At 40.5% G+C, this 19,033-nt stretch overlaps 1 protein-coding gene and 1 long non-coding RNA gene across 7 annotated transcripts in view; one reads left to right on the top strand and one right to left on the bottom strand.

Annotated features, from left to right (window-relative positions):
• Window positions 1–9,338: 9,338 nt before the first annotated feature.
• The window catches only part of LOC146980890 (uncharacterized), a 49,438-nt gene continuing 39,743 nt past the window's right edge, over window positions 9,339–19,033 (top strand). Inside the window, exons 1-2 of the long non-coding RNA XR_015036555.1 lie at window positions 9,339–9,475; window positions 9,507–9,531. This is a non-coding gene — a long non-coding RNA (uncharacterized LOC146980890). The remainder of the gene's footprint in view (window positions 9,476–9,506; window positions 9,532–19,033) is intronic.
• LOC146980889 (ral guanine nucleotide dissociation stimulator-like) overlaps window positions 13,275–19,033 on the bottom strand; it is an 87,507-nt gene continuing 81,748 nt past the window's right edge. For 2 of the 6 annotated variants that reach the window (XM_085785825.1, XM_085785824.1), the window contains exons 17-19: window positions 16,191–16,457; window positions 14,327–14,441; window positions 13,279–13,737 (exon numbers count right to left, since the gene is read on the bottom strand). In XM_085785825.1, coding sequence (XP_085641951.1) covers window positions 13,562–13,737; window positions 14,327–14,441; window positions 16,191–16,457 — 558 coding nt within the window. In that variant the 3' untranslated portion in view covers window positions 13,279–13,561. Of the gene's footprint in view, window positions 13,738–14,326; window positions 14,442–16,190; window positions 16,458–19,033 lie in introns of all 6 variants that reach the window. The other 4 variants (XM_085785823.1, XM_085785821.1, XM_085785822.1 and 1 more) reach the window with 4 other exon arrangements.

Here is a 19,033-nt window from a genome sequence, read left to right as displayed (position 1 = left end):
GCTCAGAGCTCAAATCTCTCTGCTCTGCTCTGCTCTGTGTGCAGTTGGTCCAGCTGTAGCGGCCAGCTCGTTATCAAAGTCTATTAATAGAACAGTGCAGGTGCAGCCTGGCCGCTCGTTAAGATGTTTTTAAACACAGCCCCACACACACACACATGATAAACCAGACTGACAGAGGATGTCCACGCACAAACACAGGCATCACACTCACACAGACAGACACACACAGACACTCACACACAGTCACACACACACACATACACAAACAGACAAACACACAAACACAACACTGTTCCACACAGTAAAATGTAAGCATGGTAGTCGCCATGGTAACTTCTGAGGGCAGGATGCCAATCAATCAGATCATTAGGGAGAGAGGAGTTTTGTGGCGCTTAACAGTTTTACTTTCTGCACATGTACACACAGACAGAGAGACCGTCAGACTCACACACACACACACACACACAGGTTTTCAGCTCAAATTCATCAGCCTCTCAATTATTTTATACTTTTGATGTAAACATCTCCAACAATTAATTTTTTTCTCATGAATCTATCTATCTATCTATCTATCTATCTATCTATCTATCTATCTATCTATCTATCTATCTATCTATCTATCTATCTATCTATCTATCTATCTATCTCCCTCCCTATTTTTAACCCCTCTGTCTCCTTTTTTTCTTTCTTTCTTTCTTCTACTCCTTCATTTGTATTTTACGTAACTTTTTCTATCCTTCCCTCTCTATCCATCCATCCATCCATCCATCCATCCATCTACCTCTTTCTATCTATCATCCCCCTCTCTCTTTTTCTTTCTTTCTTTCTTTCTTTCTTTCTTTCTTTCTTTCTTTCTTTCTTTCTTTCTTTCTTTCACTCACTCCATTTCTGTCTTTTTACTTCTTTGTTTGTTTGATTGTTTCTTTCTTTCTTTCTATTCCTTTTCTCTTCCTTTGTTTTTACTCCATTTCTTTCTTTCTTTCTTTCACTCCATTTCTGTTTGTTTACTTCTTTGTTTGTTTGATTCTTTCTTTCTTTCTACTCCTTTTCTCTTCCTTTGTTTTTACTCCATTTCTTTCTTTCTTTCTTTCTTTCTTTCTTTTTTTCACTCCATTTCTGTCTTTTTACTTCTTCGTTTGTTTGATTCTTTCTTTCTTTCTTCCTTTCTTTCTTTCTTTCTTTCTGTCCTTTTCTTTTTTCTCTCTTGTTTCAATCTTTCTTCCTTTCTTTCTTTCTTTCTTTCTTTCTTTCTTTCTTTCTTTCTTTCTTTCTTTCTTTCTTTCAACAATTTCTTCAGCTCATTCAGCATTGCTGGAAGCATTCACACCATTTCCATTCTTGGAAATGTTTTTTCTAGTTCTTCTTATTATTAGTGTGAATGCTGGAAGCATTCACACTATTGTTATTCGGTTCGGCCATTTTCTGCCTTTCTTCGTCATGTAACTAGTCCTTCATACTTTGTGCTATTTCAACAATTCAAATATCAAAATGTTCAGCCTTTTCGGGACAGGTGTGCTATGTCTTTTCTCTTTTCAACTATTCATACTTTTTGCAATATTCAACTATTTCTGATTTTTTTTTCCCCATAGAGAATGCATTGGAACAGTCTTGAAACTCTTCAAATCTTCTTACTTCTTTCAGCCTTTAAAGCGTCCACATACTTTCAGCTAGAGACTTCATTCAAATTCTGAGCTGTAGACAAACTTCTAATGTATTCATCCTGTATTTACAACTTTTTCATAGCTTGTACCGTTTTTGAGATAAATCCTTTAAAAGCACATGAGGATTTCTGACAAATTTCACACTTTTCAATGAGTGTGTATGGGGTTGGGTCAGAGTGAGTGACATCATCGTTAGAGTGAGAGGGATCGAAAAAACATTCAGGATTTTTTCTGGATAAATTGCCAGCACGGCCACAAATTAAACTCTAGACACATGATTTCCTCACCGGTTTGTAGCCACACTTGTTGTGTCTCATTTAATGTGTTCAAAACAGCAGACAGACTTACAGAATTGTCTCAATGAGCCTAATTGTGCAGCTAGACCCGCTCCAGTGGCTCATCCACTTCAATAGAAAAGTAGGAGCTGATTTTTTTAGAAAAGCAGAAATGCCCCCCTTTTCTACCTTGCGACCCTGAGAAAAGTTTTTGCCCTACAAACATTTAATGCACATCAATGTGCTCAGGAAGGTCTGCTTGCCCAGATGGTCAGGAGGACCATATTCTGATAAGAGTTACGGTTCTCTTTTTCTGGGCTGTTTTCGGAAGCTGCACTGAGCTCAAATCTCTCTGCTCTGCTCTGCTCTGTGTGCAGTTGGTCCAGCTGTTGGGGCCAGCTCGTTATCAAAGTCTATAGTGCAGGTGCAGCCTGGCCGCTCGTTAAGATGTTTTTAAACACAGCCCCACACACACACACATGATAAACCAGACTGACAGAGGATGTCCACGCACAAACACAGGCATCACACTCACACAGACAGACACACACAGACACTCACACACAGTCACACACACACACACACATACACAAACAGACAAACACACAAACACAACACTGTTCCACACAGTAAAATGTAAGCATGGTAGTCGCCATGGTAACTTCTGAGGGCAGGCTGCCAATCAATCAGATCATTAGGGAGAGAGGAGTTTTGTGGCGCTTAACAGTTTTACTTTCTGCACATGTACACGCAGACAGAGAGACCGTCAGACTCACACACCCAGACACACACACAGGTTTTCAGCTCAAATTCATCAGGCTCTCAATTATTTTATACTTTGATGTAAACATCTCCAACAATTAATTTTTTTCTCATGAATTTAAGTTCAGACGTTTAGTCTTTCCAACTCTATTAATAGTAGTACAATTACAGGTGGAGCCTGGGATATAGGACGCAGCATTTATCTATCTATCTATCTATCTATCTATCTATCTATCTATCTATCTATCTATCTATCTATCTATCTATCTATCTATCTATCTATCTATCTATCTATCTATCTATCTATCCCCCTCCCTATTTTTAACCCTCTGTCTCCTTTTTTTCTTTCTTTCTTTCTTCTACTCCTTCATTTGTATTTTACGTAACTTTTTCTATCCTTCCCTCTCTATCCATCCATCCATCCATCCATCTACCTCTTTCTATCTATCATCCCCCTCTCTCTTTTTCTTTCTTTCTTTCTTTCTTTCTTTCCTTCTTTCTTTCACTCACTCCATTTCTGTCTTTTTACTTCTTTGTTTGTTTGATTGTTTCTTTCTTTCTTTCTATTCCTTTTCTCTTCCTTTGTTTTTACTCCATTTCTTTCTTTCTTTCTTTCACTCCATTTCTGTTTGTTTACTTCTTTGTTTGTTTGATTCTTTCTTTCTTTCTTTCTACTCCTTTTCTCTTCCTTTGTTTTTACTCCATTTCTTTCTTTCTTTCTTTCTTTCACTCCATTTCTGTCTTTTTACTTCTTTGTTTGTTTGATTCTTTCTTTCTTTCTTCCTTTCTTTCTTTCTTTCTTTCTTTCTTTCTTTCTTTCTTTCTTTCTTTCTTTCAACAATTTCTTCAGCTCATTCAGCATTGCTGGAAGCATTCACACCATTTCCATTCTTGGAAATGTTTTTTCTAGTTCTCCTTCATCTTCCGGACACTTTTTCGATTCGCTACTAGTCCTGCAACTCGAAGAGTTGCAGGACTCGAAGAGTTGCAGGACATATTATATATCAAAACGTGTGTCTTGATCGGGATCGCTGTGCTATTACTTTTCTCAACAGTGTACGAATTTTTCGCGACGTATGTCGCGAAAAACTGCGCAAAATTTTTGCATGTAAGTCAATGGGACGGGCGGAAAAAAAAGACCGAAAAAGACCAATCATTGGAGTTTAACAAACGTCTACTGCTCAGGCATACTTTCACCTAGAGACTCCATTTAAACTTTAAACAGTAGACACAAGTCTTGTGTATTGTCGTATTACTCCACGTTTTGATAGGTCATATAGTTTTTGATCAATCCCTGATCAATGGGTACGTTTACATGGACAGTTTCAAACGGGTTCAGAAAGGTTTGGTTTAAATCGATCTGTTTGAAGATTTCAGCTTGAGCGTATACATGGGTTACAAAGTAAACTGGTTGGGTGTTTACATGCGCCGACGAAACAAACGCTTCGAATGTGCCCGCAGCCGTGAGTGATTGCGTTACTATGGTAACAACAGTATTGATTATGGAAGTGCTACAGCTGTGCCGAAATCCTACATCGTTTGTTGAGCGCAGTCTTTGCTGTTATAATATTTCTCTGTATTAAACAGCAGCGTGGCATGTTCCTCATTTTAGCAGGAAGAGAAGAGAGAGTCTCTCCACTTGTTGTCCGAAAATTCATGCAGAGAGAGGAGGAGGAGGAGGAGGAAGCGGTGCGCCGCCGGTGTTGTGCCGAAAAGAGACTACCTGCAGAAAAACGACTGCCCGGGCAGGCAGTCTCTTTTCGGCACAACACCGGCGGCGCACCGCTTCCTCCTCCTCCTCCTCCTCCTCCTCCTCTCTCTGCATGAATTTTCGGACACCGAGTGGAAACAGAACTTCGTATGACCCGCCAGTCCGTTATGAAATTTCTTGCTCGACATTTTCCCATATTACACGGACATTTTCACCTGAGTGACAGCCAGGCAGGCACGGCTCGTACGTGCTCAAGCGTGCGTGCGTGCGTACGTAGCCTATACACACGTAAGTCCTGAACGAACGCAGCCAGGCATCAACCCGTTTCAAGTGTATACATGACAGACAGATCTCTTTAGAAAAGGTTTAAACCACCCCCTTCAATCTGGTTGGAATTTCAACCGGTTTGGGGTTATTGAAACGGTTTGAGGTGTTTACATGAAGTATTTTCAATCGGTTTGGTCTCTCAAACCTTTCTGAAACCGATTGAAACTGTCCATGTAAACGTACCCAATGACCATGATCATTTTTGGAGAAATTATGAGTTTATAATGGGTGTGTATTGCATGGAATGTTCGTGTCAGAGTGCGTGACATCATCGGTTAGAGTGGGAGAGAGTGAAGAAACATTCTGTATTTTTTCTGGATAAACTGTCAGCACGGCCACAATTTACACTCTACAGACATAATTTTTTCAGAATTTGTAAGACAAACTTGTTATCTCTCATGTCATGTGCTCAAAATATCAGAGAGACTTACAGAACTTACAGAATCAGCCTCTGAGTGCGGCCACGTCTGTCTCTGCTCCTCATTGAGTCCAATACAAATATTTTCTGAGAGGAGCAGAACGGCCTGATGTTTTAAAACTGCCAGCGTCGCCAAAATATTTACTGTAGAAACACCAAATCGTACCGAAATTTTCAGTAAGTCCTTAGAGCAACGTTGATCTGTGTTTTGTTCTGATAGGAGTTACCGTTTTCTCATGCTAAGCCTAAATGTGAGACCGGTTTAGAGGCAGAAAATGGCTGTTTTTCTCCACGTTTCTGTCTGTCTCAGCCTGCGGGGGCCCCTATCGCCGTGGTAACCTCTTTGATCCTCAGGCCAGAGCTCGTTAACTTCATAAACAATCCACCTGGCGCTCGTTTAAATGTTTATAAACACAGACACAGCTAAATCAGACTGACACAGGATGCAGCTACTAACTAACTATGTGTCAAGTCAGTCACACACACACACACAGACTCTAGAGCCAGCTTCATGTGATTACAGTCACACACACACACAGACTCTAGAGCCAGCTTCATGTGATTACAGTCACACACACACACACACACACACACACACACACACACACACACACACACACACACACACACACACACACACACACACAGACTCTAGAGCCAGCTTCATGTGATTACAGTCACACACACACACACACACACACACACACACACACACACACACACACACACACACACACACACACACACACACACACACACACACACCTTCATGTGATTAAAACACAGTTAACGTGCAACAGAATTTAAACTTAAACCATGATTTAATCTGGTTTTAAAGTTAAACCTTGTTGGTGTCACACACACACACACACACACACAGTTAACCTAATGTGGTTACAGCTCCTCCATATCAGTGCTTATAGAAAGATGATCATGTGTCTGTCTGATCAGCTCTGTCTTGCGCTTAAGATCGTGGGTTTGATTCCCATGTTGACAGAGATGGCAAAATCGGCAGTAGCCCCGCGGCCCATTCAAAATTTCCCGAGAGGAAATTTTCTAGTTATGATTTATTTTCCATTGTGATTTAAGCTTACAGGTTCGGACTAACTCGTTTTCAGTGTAACATCGTATATTAATTAACTGTCAAAACGATTTAACGATCATATAAACGACCGTAGTAAACCTACGATCGGCCGTCTTACTTTTTAAATCATTATCTTTGTTTTAAAGTCCGTGTGAGTCCTGTAAAAGTCTTAATACTCATTCCTTAAATCCACAATAACTCATACATGAACGCGCAGCGCCAAAACTAGAACGGCGGTTGCTCGTTCTCATTGCCCCAGAGCATGATGGGAGGCCGCAGAGCATTATGGGGGGTGACTCAACTGCGCATGCTCTATGGGCCGCATAACGCGGAAGTAAACCCGGAAGTCAGAAACTTTTTCGGCGTATGCGCCAGGCGAGCAACTTCCATTGAAATGAACGGCGGCCATTTTCCGGTCCGGTATCCAGTTAATATAATACATCCATGGTTTTGGTGTTTTATATTAATGGCGGCTCACTGCCACCTTCTGGATCCACTTCACTCCATGTTCCCGTCCTTTAAAATCCTCTTTTCCAGCCCAGTGTTAACTAGATATGTTAAAGCAACACTATGTCGTTTTTTCAACCTTAAAAATAATGTTTCTCCAAACTCATTGAAGTGGTAGAAAAGCATTTAATAGGATGAATGGGCCAAACACAGTTTACCTTCTCCCGAACATGCAATGGACCCTCTGACTTTGATTCTATTCTTACCTCTATAATTTAACTTTTTCCGGATTTACATTTATCTCAAATCCAATTTCACACATTATCAATCAATCAATCAATCAATCAATCAATCAATCAATCAATCAATCAATCAATCAATCAATCAATCAATCAATCAATCAATCAATCTGTTTATTTCGGACATGTCAATTAGCCTAAATCATCATCATCACACTTCATCTTAGTTCAAGTAGGCTACACATGGCCGAAAGGGAAAGCGGGAGAAGCAAAAGCTTATCTAGTCCCACCCCCATTACCCACAGAATAAAATCTTTATCGTGATCTTTTCTCTTCTTTTGCTTTTTACATTTTGACATAACATTCTTTTACTTAAACCAAAGTCCTTCTAGGACCTATTAGAACGTCTCTGCTTAAACCAGAGTCTAACCCTTAAAGGTATCCTGTGTAGGAATTAGCTACCACATCTAGTGGGTTGCATATCGGAACGTATTCTTGATGTTGCATTCACGTGAAATCAGGCGGACGTCCTATGGTCACGCTGCTACTCAATGTGAAAAATGGCGATGCAACCAGCCTCGGTTCGGTGCGTCGCCCACCCTAACCCTTGTAACAACTCATTCTAAGGTACCAGAAAGCTTTCATTTGTATGCGGGTGTGATCCCACTTCAGTGAAATATGTATTTGATTTTTGCTAATAAAAAGCCAAATAAGTTACATACTGGGGCTTTAACACCATTTTTTGCCTGCCTGATCTCTCTATCTATTAATCCATGTATTATATAGGCCTATATAATACATGGATTAATAGATAGAGAGAAAAATCTCTCACATTAATCCATTCATGTGAGATCATTTCAGCATACATATTTTGATATCCCAGGTTGTCCTGAAAAAAGCCCAAAAAAGGGATGTTTCTTTGAGTCCTAAAGAAACATCCCTTTTTTGGGCTTTTTTCAGGACAACCTGGGATATCAAAATATGTATGCTGAAATGATCTCACATGAATGGATTAATAGTTATATGAGTATAAAAATCAAAAACGGAAATTGAATATCACAGAATTTAAGTAAAACAAAACACAGAGATCAACAATGAATAACCTTTTTCATTCTCAAATATGATTCAGACCTTAGCTATCAGGAGAAAAAATATAACTTTCTAACACACACACAACAAAAAATATTTATATTTTACATTTTTTCTCCACTCATTTTTCACTCAGAATGTGTAGGACAACAATATTATCTTATGTTCATCTTAGTCAATAAACAAACGATTGACTTTTCTTCTCCTTGGTCTTTGACCCCTAGCAAGACGTTGACTTTCTTTGATTTGATTTGATCTTATTTTATTGTACTGCTATTATTTTTAACCCATGTTGTATGTCTTTTAATTCACTTAATTTGTATTCTATATGTAATTTTATGCCTTATGTGAGCTGCTATGTCTTGTATTTATTATTCTGTGCAGCACTTTGGCCCACTTTGGATGCTTTAAAGTGCTCAACAAATAAAGTTGGATTGGATTTTTGTGTCATGTCGAGATGCAGGACAAGAAGAGAGAATACTTTTTGTACTTTTATAAACTTAATGTTTATTCGTATATACATGAATATATTAATCTATAACCAAGAAAGGAGAGAATGTACAATGCAAAACAAAATCTCTATATACAAATCAATAAATAAACAAAAGACATAATCAAGGACAGTTTTGTTTTTCTACACAGGTTTTGTGTTCTTGGGGAAAAAAGTAGGAAAAGTAAAATCAAAGAGGAGAGATCGCTGTTAGAAAAAGTTCTGATATCTTTGTTAAAATGGAAAAATGGCACCCGAGCACAGTTCAGGGAACGAAACAAAAAGAGGAAAAAAATTAAAACACACACTCCACCACGCCAGCTGACTTCCAGTTTGCAGATTTTTTTTTTTCATCATCTTGTAAACGCAGCCTTTTTTTTTTTTTTATTCGTCTTCTTTTTTTTTGTTTTTTTTTGTTCAAACTCGCACAGAATCAGGTCAAATCACAAAACGTACGTCATGTCAACACGAGGCTACGACAACACACAGACCAGTCCAACAGCAACGGAAACGCTCGCACGGTCATGAGTTCAAGTTCACCACTCGCGTGCACTTTTAAACGTTCTCACTGACGACGGAGAACACGAGCACACACACACACACACACACACGCACACACACTGGAGGTCAGAGGTCAAGCTGCTGCAGAAACATCACTGTCGGGTTAAAGAGGTCGTTTCTTTGTGTTTGTCGTTGTTAAAACCAAAGATTCAGAGTTTTTACGTTACGAACAAACACAACAGAGAAGAAACTGATGCTGCATTCAAGGTGTGTCAGGAAAAATCTGGTTTTCAGTACAGTACAGTCTCAGTTTGACTTGACTGTAGGTCAGCTGCAGCGTTTCTCTCCAGCGGTGCGTTCAAGGTCCGTCCGCTATGAAACAACGGAGGAGAAACATCTAAATACGTAACTCCTCTTCTTGTTTTAAAGAATGTTTGGTTGTTTTTTTAAATCTCTGAAACATCGACAGAGGTAAAAGGTTAAAAAAAAGAAAAAAAAAAAGGACCTGGTGTTAAATGTTGAGCATCGTGTGAATGAAACAAAACATTCACATTCAAGAACTCAACTGTATCGACCATATTTTAGTGACTTTCTGTGAGTTCGATCTTCACGTGAGGATTTGAACGCATCACAGTGAGGTTTCTCTGCAGCAGCTTCACCTGCAGCTCCAAACAAACAGACAAACTAACAAACACCTTCAAGTTTTCTCTCTTTCCTTCTCCTCCACTTTGTTCTGGCTCCAACACTTTTGGCCTGATGTGTTTTTTTCTTTTCCAGAAAAATGCAACAACAGTAAACATACAAACTTGTTTTTTTTGTGTGTTTTTTTTAGTTTTGTTGGGGTTTTGTTTCCACTGTGAAAGGCCGAGGACTCGTCGTCTGTGAACAGAAACCTCTCTTCTCTGTGTGCGTGTTAGTTTTTTGGCACATGGACGGTGGCGGACGGACGTTCACTATCTACGACGCCATTCGGGGGGAACGAGACGTTACTTTTAATTTTTTAACTTTTTTTTTTAGTGTGTTTTTTGTTCACAGTGCTCGTCGTGACGCCGATCGACAGGCGGAGAGAGAGAGAGAGAGGGCAGAGTGAAGAAGGGCTGGAAGGTCACAGTGTTCAACAGTGAAGGATTTTCACGCCACAACATCCACGGTGACGATGACGACGTTTCTGCTGCCGCGCATCGACATATTGCTTTTTTTTTGTTGTTTGTTCGTTTAGTTTTTCTTTTTTGTTTTACTTTCGGGCGCTTCATTCATTTAATCGTTATGAAAACTATGAACTTCATGCAGGTGAAAATAACAAAATAATACTAATAATGATAGTAATTATTTAAAAAAAGGCAGCACATGGTCGCAGTGCGCTTCAGGATCATTTAGTGTTTCATCGCTGTGATATGAAGAACGATGCGGAAAAATCCAACCTCACACGTCTAATCAGTGTTTGTTTACGTGTTTTTGAGAGCCCCACTTTCCCATAATGCCGAGCAACATCATCAACTTTTTGCTGTTGTTTGCTAAACCCCGCCCCCTGCTGGCCACAACGTCTTACATAAAAACCAACCAGACTGAAGCCAAATCTGTTTCTCTGCTGTGTCACAGTCAGAACAAATCACATTTCATTTACAATTACAATTAATTAAGAGCTTCAAAACAAGAAGAATCCTGTTTTTTTTTGTTTTTTTTAAAAACCACTGACCTTTAAAGGGGACACATTATGGAAATATCACTTTTTGATTGAAGGCTCTTTAACATATATTTGGGTGTTTGTTTTGCCTTCCGGCCCCCAAAATGTGAGAATTGACCCAAAAAAATCTGTAATTTTCAGGCACCTGAGGTTAAAATCCATGTTGTTTTACAAGCTGTTCCCTCAGTTCTGTCACAATAATAGTTAGAAGGGGGCGGGGCAAGCAGTGGCTCATTTGCATTTAAAGGGACAGGCACTGAAACTAGCCGTTCTGAACAGGGCTGTTTAGAGAGGATGAAAAGAGCTGTGATGTTTGATCCTTGGGATATTTTCTCCAAAGCATGTCACAGACATGTCTTTAAGACACCTGGGAACTATTTTAATTTGTGGAAAAGGGGCAGAATATGTCTCCTTTAAATCCTTTAATCTAACTCTTCATCTTGTGTTTATCACATCTGATGGTTTAAACTTTTAGAAACTGCTCCCACAGATTGAGTTTTAATGATATTATGAGAAATTTGATGGTTTGACTGATGCTCGAGCAGGAGGAGGAAGTGATGACATGTTGCCAGGTTGGATTTTTCCCCCCAAACAGAAACATAATAAAAACGTCCGGACGACAAGCGAACGCAACAGAAACAACAACAAAGAGTCCGGTTTCCTCGTGTTTCTCTCGGTTTCGCTCTCCGCTCGGCCCAGAAAACGCACGCCGGCCGTCGTCGTCGTCATGGCACCGAGATCGGTCAGTGATGATGAAAGATGAGGAAGAAGGAGCCGCCATGTTGGAAGAGCAGTGGTACGGTCCAGGGTCAAACCAACACACGCCTCTTCTACTTCCGTTTTTTTTCTTTTTTTTTGTGTGTTTGTTTCTGGTGTTTCTTCCAACATGGCGGCGTAGAGAGACAGAGAGAGAGAGACGGCTTCAAAAAGATAATTAGCAGATAATTAGCAGCACCATATCAGAGCAGAGAGATGCAATAAAAACAAAACAAAAAACAAGAACATGTACAAAGCAAAGTGAAAAACAAAAAAAAAAACAAAGTGTTTGTGATATCGTGATAAAAGTCTATTAACAAAATCTCATGGTCCATTTCAAAAAACAACGTACTGCACAGTCGGTGTTAATTCATATGTACACTCAGTTTATTCTGTTTGTTTCTCCGCTCAGGTCCGACCTGCTCGTCACCGTGTAGTGGTTCATTCATAAAAACACACACACACACACACACGCACAAAAAAAAAAAAGAAGGAAATAGTGGCATGTGATCGAACGGACGTCACCTTTTGTTTTTTGTTCTTCCTCTCCTTTTTTTTTTAAAAGTGTTATTTATTTATTTTTTCAACATGGCAGCGTTCAGAAGGTGAAGAGTTCAGATTCCTCCTCGTCGGTGTCGCTGGTGTGAACGGAGAGAGAGAGAGAGAGAGAGGCGACATCAGGCGGCGGCGGCGGCAACGGCAACGCTCGCCGTTAAAAGTTCCCTGAAGAAATAGAAACACATTCCAACGCACAGCTGGAACACACACACACACACACACACACACACACAGTCACACACTCTCACTCTCAGGTGTGTGTTCGCTCGCCGTGGCGTCGTACTGTTCACGTTACGTATGTTCACTCCAGAGGGACGACGACGACGGCGCCGAGGACGGGACAAAGTGTTTTTAGTTGAAGGTGCAGAACTCCTGGTGCGAAGAGGAGGAGGAGGAGGAGGAGGAGAGAAGAGGAGGAGGAGGAGAGAGGAGGAGGAGGAGAGAAGAGGAGGAGGAGGAAGAGGAGGAGGAGAGAGGAGGAGGAGGAAAACAAAGAGGAGAGAAGAGGAGGAGAAGGAAGACAAGGAGGAGAGAGGAGGAAGAGGAGGAGAGAGGAAGAAGAGGAGGAAGAGGAAGACAAGGAAGAGGAAGAGGAGGAAGGAGGAAGAGGAAGAAGAGGAGGAGGAAGAAGAGGAGGAGGAGGAGAGAGGAAGAGAGGGAGGAGGAAGAAGAAGAGGAGGAAGAGGAAGACAAGGAAGAGGAAGAGGAGGAAGGAGGAAGAGGAAGACAAGGAAGAGGAAGAGGAGGAAGGAGGAAGAGGAGGAAGGAGGAAGAGGAAGAAGAGGAGGAGAGGGAGGAAGAGGAGGAGGAGAAAGAGGAAGAGAGGGAGGAGGAAAACAAAGAGGAGAGAAGAGGAGGAGGAGAGAGGAAGAAGAGGAGGAGGAGGAAGAGGAGGAGAGGGAGGAGGAAAGAGGAAGAGGAGGAGAGAGGAAGAAGAGGAAGAGAGGGAGGAGGAAAACAAAGAGGAGAGAAGAGGAGGAGGAAGAGGAGGAGAAAGAGGAAGAAGAGGAGGAGGAAGAGGAGGAGAAAGAGGAAGAGAGGGAGGAGGAGGAAGAAGAGGAGGAAGAGTCCACTGATGTAAACAAATGTAAACAAAAGGTGACGAACCAGGAAATGAAACGGATCAGAGTTTTTTTTCTCCGTTACCGGTCACGACGAGTTTCCACCGGTTTTGGGCGTCAAAAAGCAGCGACGTAGTTTGTCCCACCTCCATGTCCCTCAGCGTCCAGGTGGGCGTGTCCTGTGTCCTCGGAGGACGCCATGCTGCTAAGTGCTAAGACGCTCCGCCGCCGCTTCTTCATCATCTTCATCATCTTCATCATGGCGGACGCGTAGAAAAGCTGCTCGCTCGATTCCTCCTCTGGCGTCTCGAGTCTTTGTCCTGAAAAAAAGGCAAAACTCAGAGACTCTGTGGGTCCGAGTCGAGTCGAGTCGCCCCTTTTCGACAAGAAAAACGCTTCCTCTGAGGTTTTGGACGCCAGCGAGGGAGGAGGAAGAGGAGGAGGAGGAGGAGGAGGAAGAGGAGGAAGAGGGAGGAGGGGGAGGCCACGTCTCCCTCCTCAGAAGATCCCTTTGGCGATTTTCAGTCCCTTCTGTTTCATGCGCGGCAGCGTGGAGCTCGCCACATTCTTGGCGCGGACGGGCCGAGCCAGGCCGCGCCTCTTCAGCACAAAGTCGTAGTTGGCAGTGGAGTTCATGGCGTAGAAGACGTTGGCGTTGTCCGGGATACGCAGCTCTGCAGAGAGACGGAGCAAAAAACATTAAAAGACAAACGGTTTAGTTTAGTTTCACATTATAAAACAATGAAAATAATGAAATCAAAGGGATAGTTCAACATTTTGGCAAAGCTCCGCAATGACCGCGACATCACAGAGGCAGTAGCCGGTCTGGAGAGCTGGTCGGTCGGCCAACCTCCGTCGTCATCCCGGGGGAGAAAACGATCGATTTTGGAGTTGTTGGATTGTGTATTTGATGAGTTTGATGAGGGAAACCAAGAAATCCCATGAGCCTCCGTAGCGTAGCTCTGAGCAGCTCACGGCTCTGCTCCGCCTTTCTAAAAATAGCTTGCACCGACAAATAAAGTTAACGAACCTACTGCTATGACTATAGGGATTATGGCAATGGGCCAATTAGACAAAATGTTGAACTATCCCTTTAAACTTTCTTCAGGAGAGGTGGAAGCAAAAAAAGGCTTATGAATACCTCCCCTATGTAAAAACAACAGCGGCCATCTCCAAAAAAGACAAAAAAAGATGAAAATACCAAAATTCATAACATAAAAAATAAGAGAGAAAAACCCCAGCAGAGCCTGAGAGGTTCTTCACCTTTGTCCTCTGAGATCTTCTGCATCAGCTCGTATTCCTCCGTCTTCTCCCGCTCCAGGTTGTGTTTGATCATGGCCTTCCTGATGACGGCCGGCGTCTTGTCCTGACTCGTCACCTGCAGCACAAACACACAACAACAACAACAGAGATGAATAAACTATGAATGTTCTGTTTTAGTTTTATAAGGCTCAGAGTTTGACACTTTATAATAAGTACACACTATTAAGCATTAACAAATACTGAATTCTTCATTTATAACGCATTAAAACTCATTAGTATGTAGTTTATAAATACAGTTAGGTGTGACGCCCTGGTTTTTTGTGTTAAATTATTGTCTCTATTCAGTTTCTTTCAGTTTTTAGTTTCTCTGTAACATCTGGATGAGACAGCAGGTGACAATCAGCCTTGTTGGCTGAACTTAGAGTCTTTTATACTGTTGGTAAGTGTTGCATTGTCCCTCTTAAAATAAACCAATAAATACATGAATATGAATCAGAATCTGATAGATAGATAGATAGATAGATAGATAGATAGATAGATAGATAGATAGATAGATAGATAGATAGATAGATAGATAGATAGATAGATAGATAGATAGATAGATAGATAGATAGATAGAATAGTTAATTGAATCATATTAATAAAATCTGAAGATGCAGAACTGCAAAAAACAAAAATAATAGTATAGTAATAATAGAGTTTTTTTTGTTATAGAAGATCAGCTCAATTGGTAAAAACACATTTCTCATGCATCTAATAAAGTTACATTTCCTTTTCCCCTTTAGGTATTGTAAATATATTTATGGATGTAAATGATAATCAAACGTATATGGCCGGTTTTTAATTTCAGTGTTGGGTGGGTTCTCTTTCTTCATCCCACCTGTGCATCTTTGATTTTGTTGTTTTTGATCTTTTTTTTTAATCAAATGCACAAATAAAAACATGGAAAAAAACAAAACCAAAACTAATCGTAGCACAGGGTTGTTACGGATCCTTAAAAAGTCTTAAAAGGCATTGAATTCATTAATCTAAAAACAAGGCCTTGGCATTAAAATGTCTTAAATCAATTTTTCAAAAGTCTTAAAAATGTTAACACTTGGTAAGTGGGATTTTATGGTCGTAATTAGTCTCAAATCTCAAAATAATTGGTAACATTCTGACATAGAGAAGTTTTAGTGGCGGCCGTCACCGCTAAATCTCTCACCGCCTCCAGCTCCCAAATCTGTTTTTTTTTTCCCCCCCAATCATTCATGTAGCAGTCACTTTACCTTGGACCACATATAGTCCAGTCATTTTATGAGAAAAGGTTTTCATAGTTTTCATGCTGGTACCACCACAGCAACTTCTTATATACATGTGCTGTCAAAACGGTGGAATTTATGCAAATGTAGGCAAATTTGCTCATGTTAACAAAGAATTTCAAAAAACTTGTAATACATTTTTTGTTTGTCTTAATGTAAGTAATCAACTCAGTAATTTTCATGGAGATATCTAAAGGTTAAAAATTTTACCCTATACACGTGAATTTTTTTTTTTATATGCGTATAAATGGGATATGTTTGGGTGTTTTTCGAAACTTTCCCCTAATGGGATTCTTCGGGGCTTTTTTTCCCTCACTCATGACATGCTGAGGATACATATTTTTTGGCCTAAAATGACTGGACTAATAGGAAAGTGGGTAAAATTGTCCCTAACCCTATTATGTAATAGATGTGGTGACATTTTTGTTTTGTTTTTGCATTTGTGTTTATTGTGAAGTCGGTCTTAAATTTCCTTTCAAGTGGCTTTAAAAACGTCTTAAAAAGTCTTAAATCTAAGTTGGTTTAAGCTGTAGGAACCCTGAAAGCAGCCGTGGCCTCCTCACCAGGATGCTCTTGTACATGTTGCCGTTCTCCACGTCCAGGCTGACCCTGATGATGCAGCAGTCGTCCACCTGCTGGTTGTAGAGCGGCAGCGACAGCGTGGAGTAGTTGGACACGGCCGACACCGAGCGCTTGTGCGAGCGCGAGGCGGACAGCGGCGTGGACGAGGACACGGAGGAGGACGAGGCGCTGCTGGAGCCCGAGGCCGAGCCGGAGCTGGAGCCCATCCCCGACGTGTCCAGAGAGGACAGGGAGGTGCACTCCCAGAACTGCAGGAACAAGACCGAGTTATTGATTATTGATTGATTTTTTTTTACACAGCGTCATGGTGTCAACGTCCATCTGACTCTGTGTTAACCTGCACTCTCCCACTCTTTATTATCATTGAACAACTTGTATAGAACGTTTTTCTTCTTAATTATAATAATAATAATAAAGACTGAACAGAAGAAATCAGATTTTGTGAGATAAGTTTTATATTTCTTACTTTTGTGGCCTGTGAGCTTCTCTGCTGCTGTAGCGAGAGAAGTGGGATCAATCAAAAGAGTTAAATGTCTCATGAGCTCTGAGATAAAGCTTGGTCACAAACTGAATGGACGAGCTAACAATGAGATGCATGATGGGAGACGTAGTGTTTGGAGTAGGGATGTCACGATTACTTGTTTTCACAATTAATCGCGGTATTAAACGCCACAATCAATTAATCGTAAAGATTCCTGAATACCGTCACTTTCCAAAAAAAAAAAAGATTTTGGAACCTTATCGGCAGATGTACGCTAAAATAAAGTTAAAAAAATGCACAGATACTGGTCCATTTAACTAACCTAACATTGAATTGGTAGGAATTTAAATGTTAGTGTGTCATTTTTAATTAAAAACAAAGTAAAACAAAGCAAAAAACGATTTAAAATAAACGCAAACATTTGGTATAGATGACAATTTATGACCTGAATATTTCAAACCCTTCCCCTGGGGATTAAGAATTGGTCATATATTAATAGAAATATTTTGTGTAAATAATGAGTAATGTAATTATATTTTGACTATATTTGATTTGACACATTCACAGTGTTGTGAAATTAATTAATGCATAATCATCGTGATAATCGTAACACCGTGATTATTTCTCTGACAATAATCGAACCAAGAAAATGGTATAATCGTGACATCCCTAGTTTGGAGACGTGGCGCTTTATTCCATCTATTTTACACATTGACTGTTTTTATTTATAATGACTCAGTGATTATTGATTAGTTTTTATATCGATTTGATTCTGAAAAAAAAAAAAAAAAAAACAGAAAACCTAAACAACAACTACAAGTTTCTACATGTAAGAAGCTGCAAACTGATTCTCTATTGTATTGGCTTCCTGACTGTAGATGTCACATTAGCTGTGTCCCAATTCAGGGGCTGCAGCCTTCGGAGGACCCAGCCTACGCGGTCTCCGGAGGCAACGGCTTCGGAGGCTCCTCCGGGGGCCGCATCAACGGTCGGTAAATGGGACGGTCTAGCCTTCAGAGCATTTCCTGATCCGAACGTAAACAACGGCGTAACGTAAACAACGGCCGGACGTTAAACATTTAAAAGTGGCGCTTGCAACAGCTCTACCGCTCCTCCACCCCTCGCTTTTTTTTTTTTTTTTTTTTTTTTTTAAGAAGTAGAATCAATACAAGGGCAGTTATCATTAATATACTAATAAACAAACCATTGAACAGCAGCCAGGGGGGTAGGCTATTGAATAGAGAATAAAGAGAGCACAAGTAATGTGTTTTCATAGCTTTCTTATTAAAAGTTGTCACACACAAGATGCTTTGCCTCCGCTCCTCACCTGTGCAGCCAGAGCAGAGCAGAGCTCAGCAGTGGGCAGCCACACCTCCGAGCCGGCCGCAGAGCCGGGTTACCATGGCTACAGCACAGAGCTGCTCCGTTCGATAGCTAACGGCTAGGTTGCTAATAACAACAACGGTGCAGCAAAGCATCTTGGGATACGGGAGGCCGCGAAGGATAGTAGCGGTGCATCCTCCGAATGCAGGGGAAAGGAGGACGCATTTGGAGGCTGCATTTGGAGGACCCTTCGAATTTAGACGAATTGGGACAGCCTTCGCGCAGCGCTGTGACGTAATCGGCCTTCAAATCCACCCTCCGAAGGATGCAGCCCCTGAATTGGGACACAGCTATTCATTAACTGACCTGATGGTGGCGCTAGGCCTGTCACAATTATGACATCATCGCCTGATCACTATTATTTTGCATCGTCATTAAAATCATTTCCATCCATCTGTGTGAAAACATCTGAATGAAACTAACAGGAGCCTCCAACTGTTTATTTCTAATATTGGATGAGCTATATAATGATCTAATGACATTAGCATCATGGATATAAATGTCTCTTATTCTTCTTCTGTATAAGTTGTATGTGTATTATTAAACTATGTTCAGACTTATATTATAATTGTGGCATAAAATGATGTAAAAAAACCCCCAATTAAATCACAATTATTTGTATGGTAATTACTCTTCAACTTAAACTTCATGACTGTGACAGACCTAGGTGGCGCTACAGGATACGAGACAGTTGAGTTCAGACTGGACTTATTATTATTTATTCACTCATTTACTTTTTTTTTTAAATTACTAACATATTTATTTATTTTTAATTGATTTATATTTCTTACTACCTGCCAATTTAGATATTTATGCTTCTTTATTGATCTTATTAATCTATTTATTTGGGGGTTTTTTTGGTAACACTTTACAATAAGTAGCTACACACTATTACGCATTAGTTAAGCATTAATAAATACTGAATTCTTCATTTATAACACATGAATACTCATTAGTGTG

The sequence above is a fragment of the Trachurus japonicus genome, chromosome 9 (assembly GCF_045865225.1).
Source record: "Trachurus japonicus isolate A0001 chromosome 9, Traja_1.0".
Lineage (NCBI taxonomy): Eukaryota > Metazoa > Chordata > Actinopteri > Carangiformes > Carangidae > Trachurus > Trachurus japonicus.
Note: the sequence above shows the minus strand (reverse complement) of the source record. Positions and strands in the feature narration are given on the sequence as shown.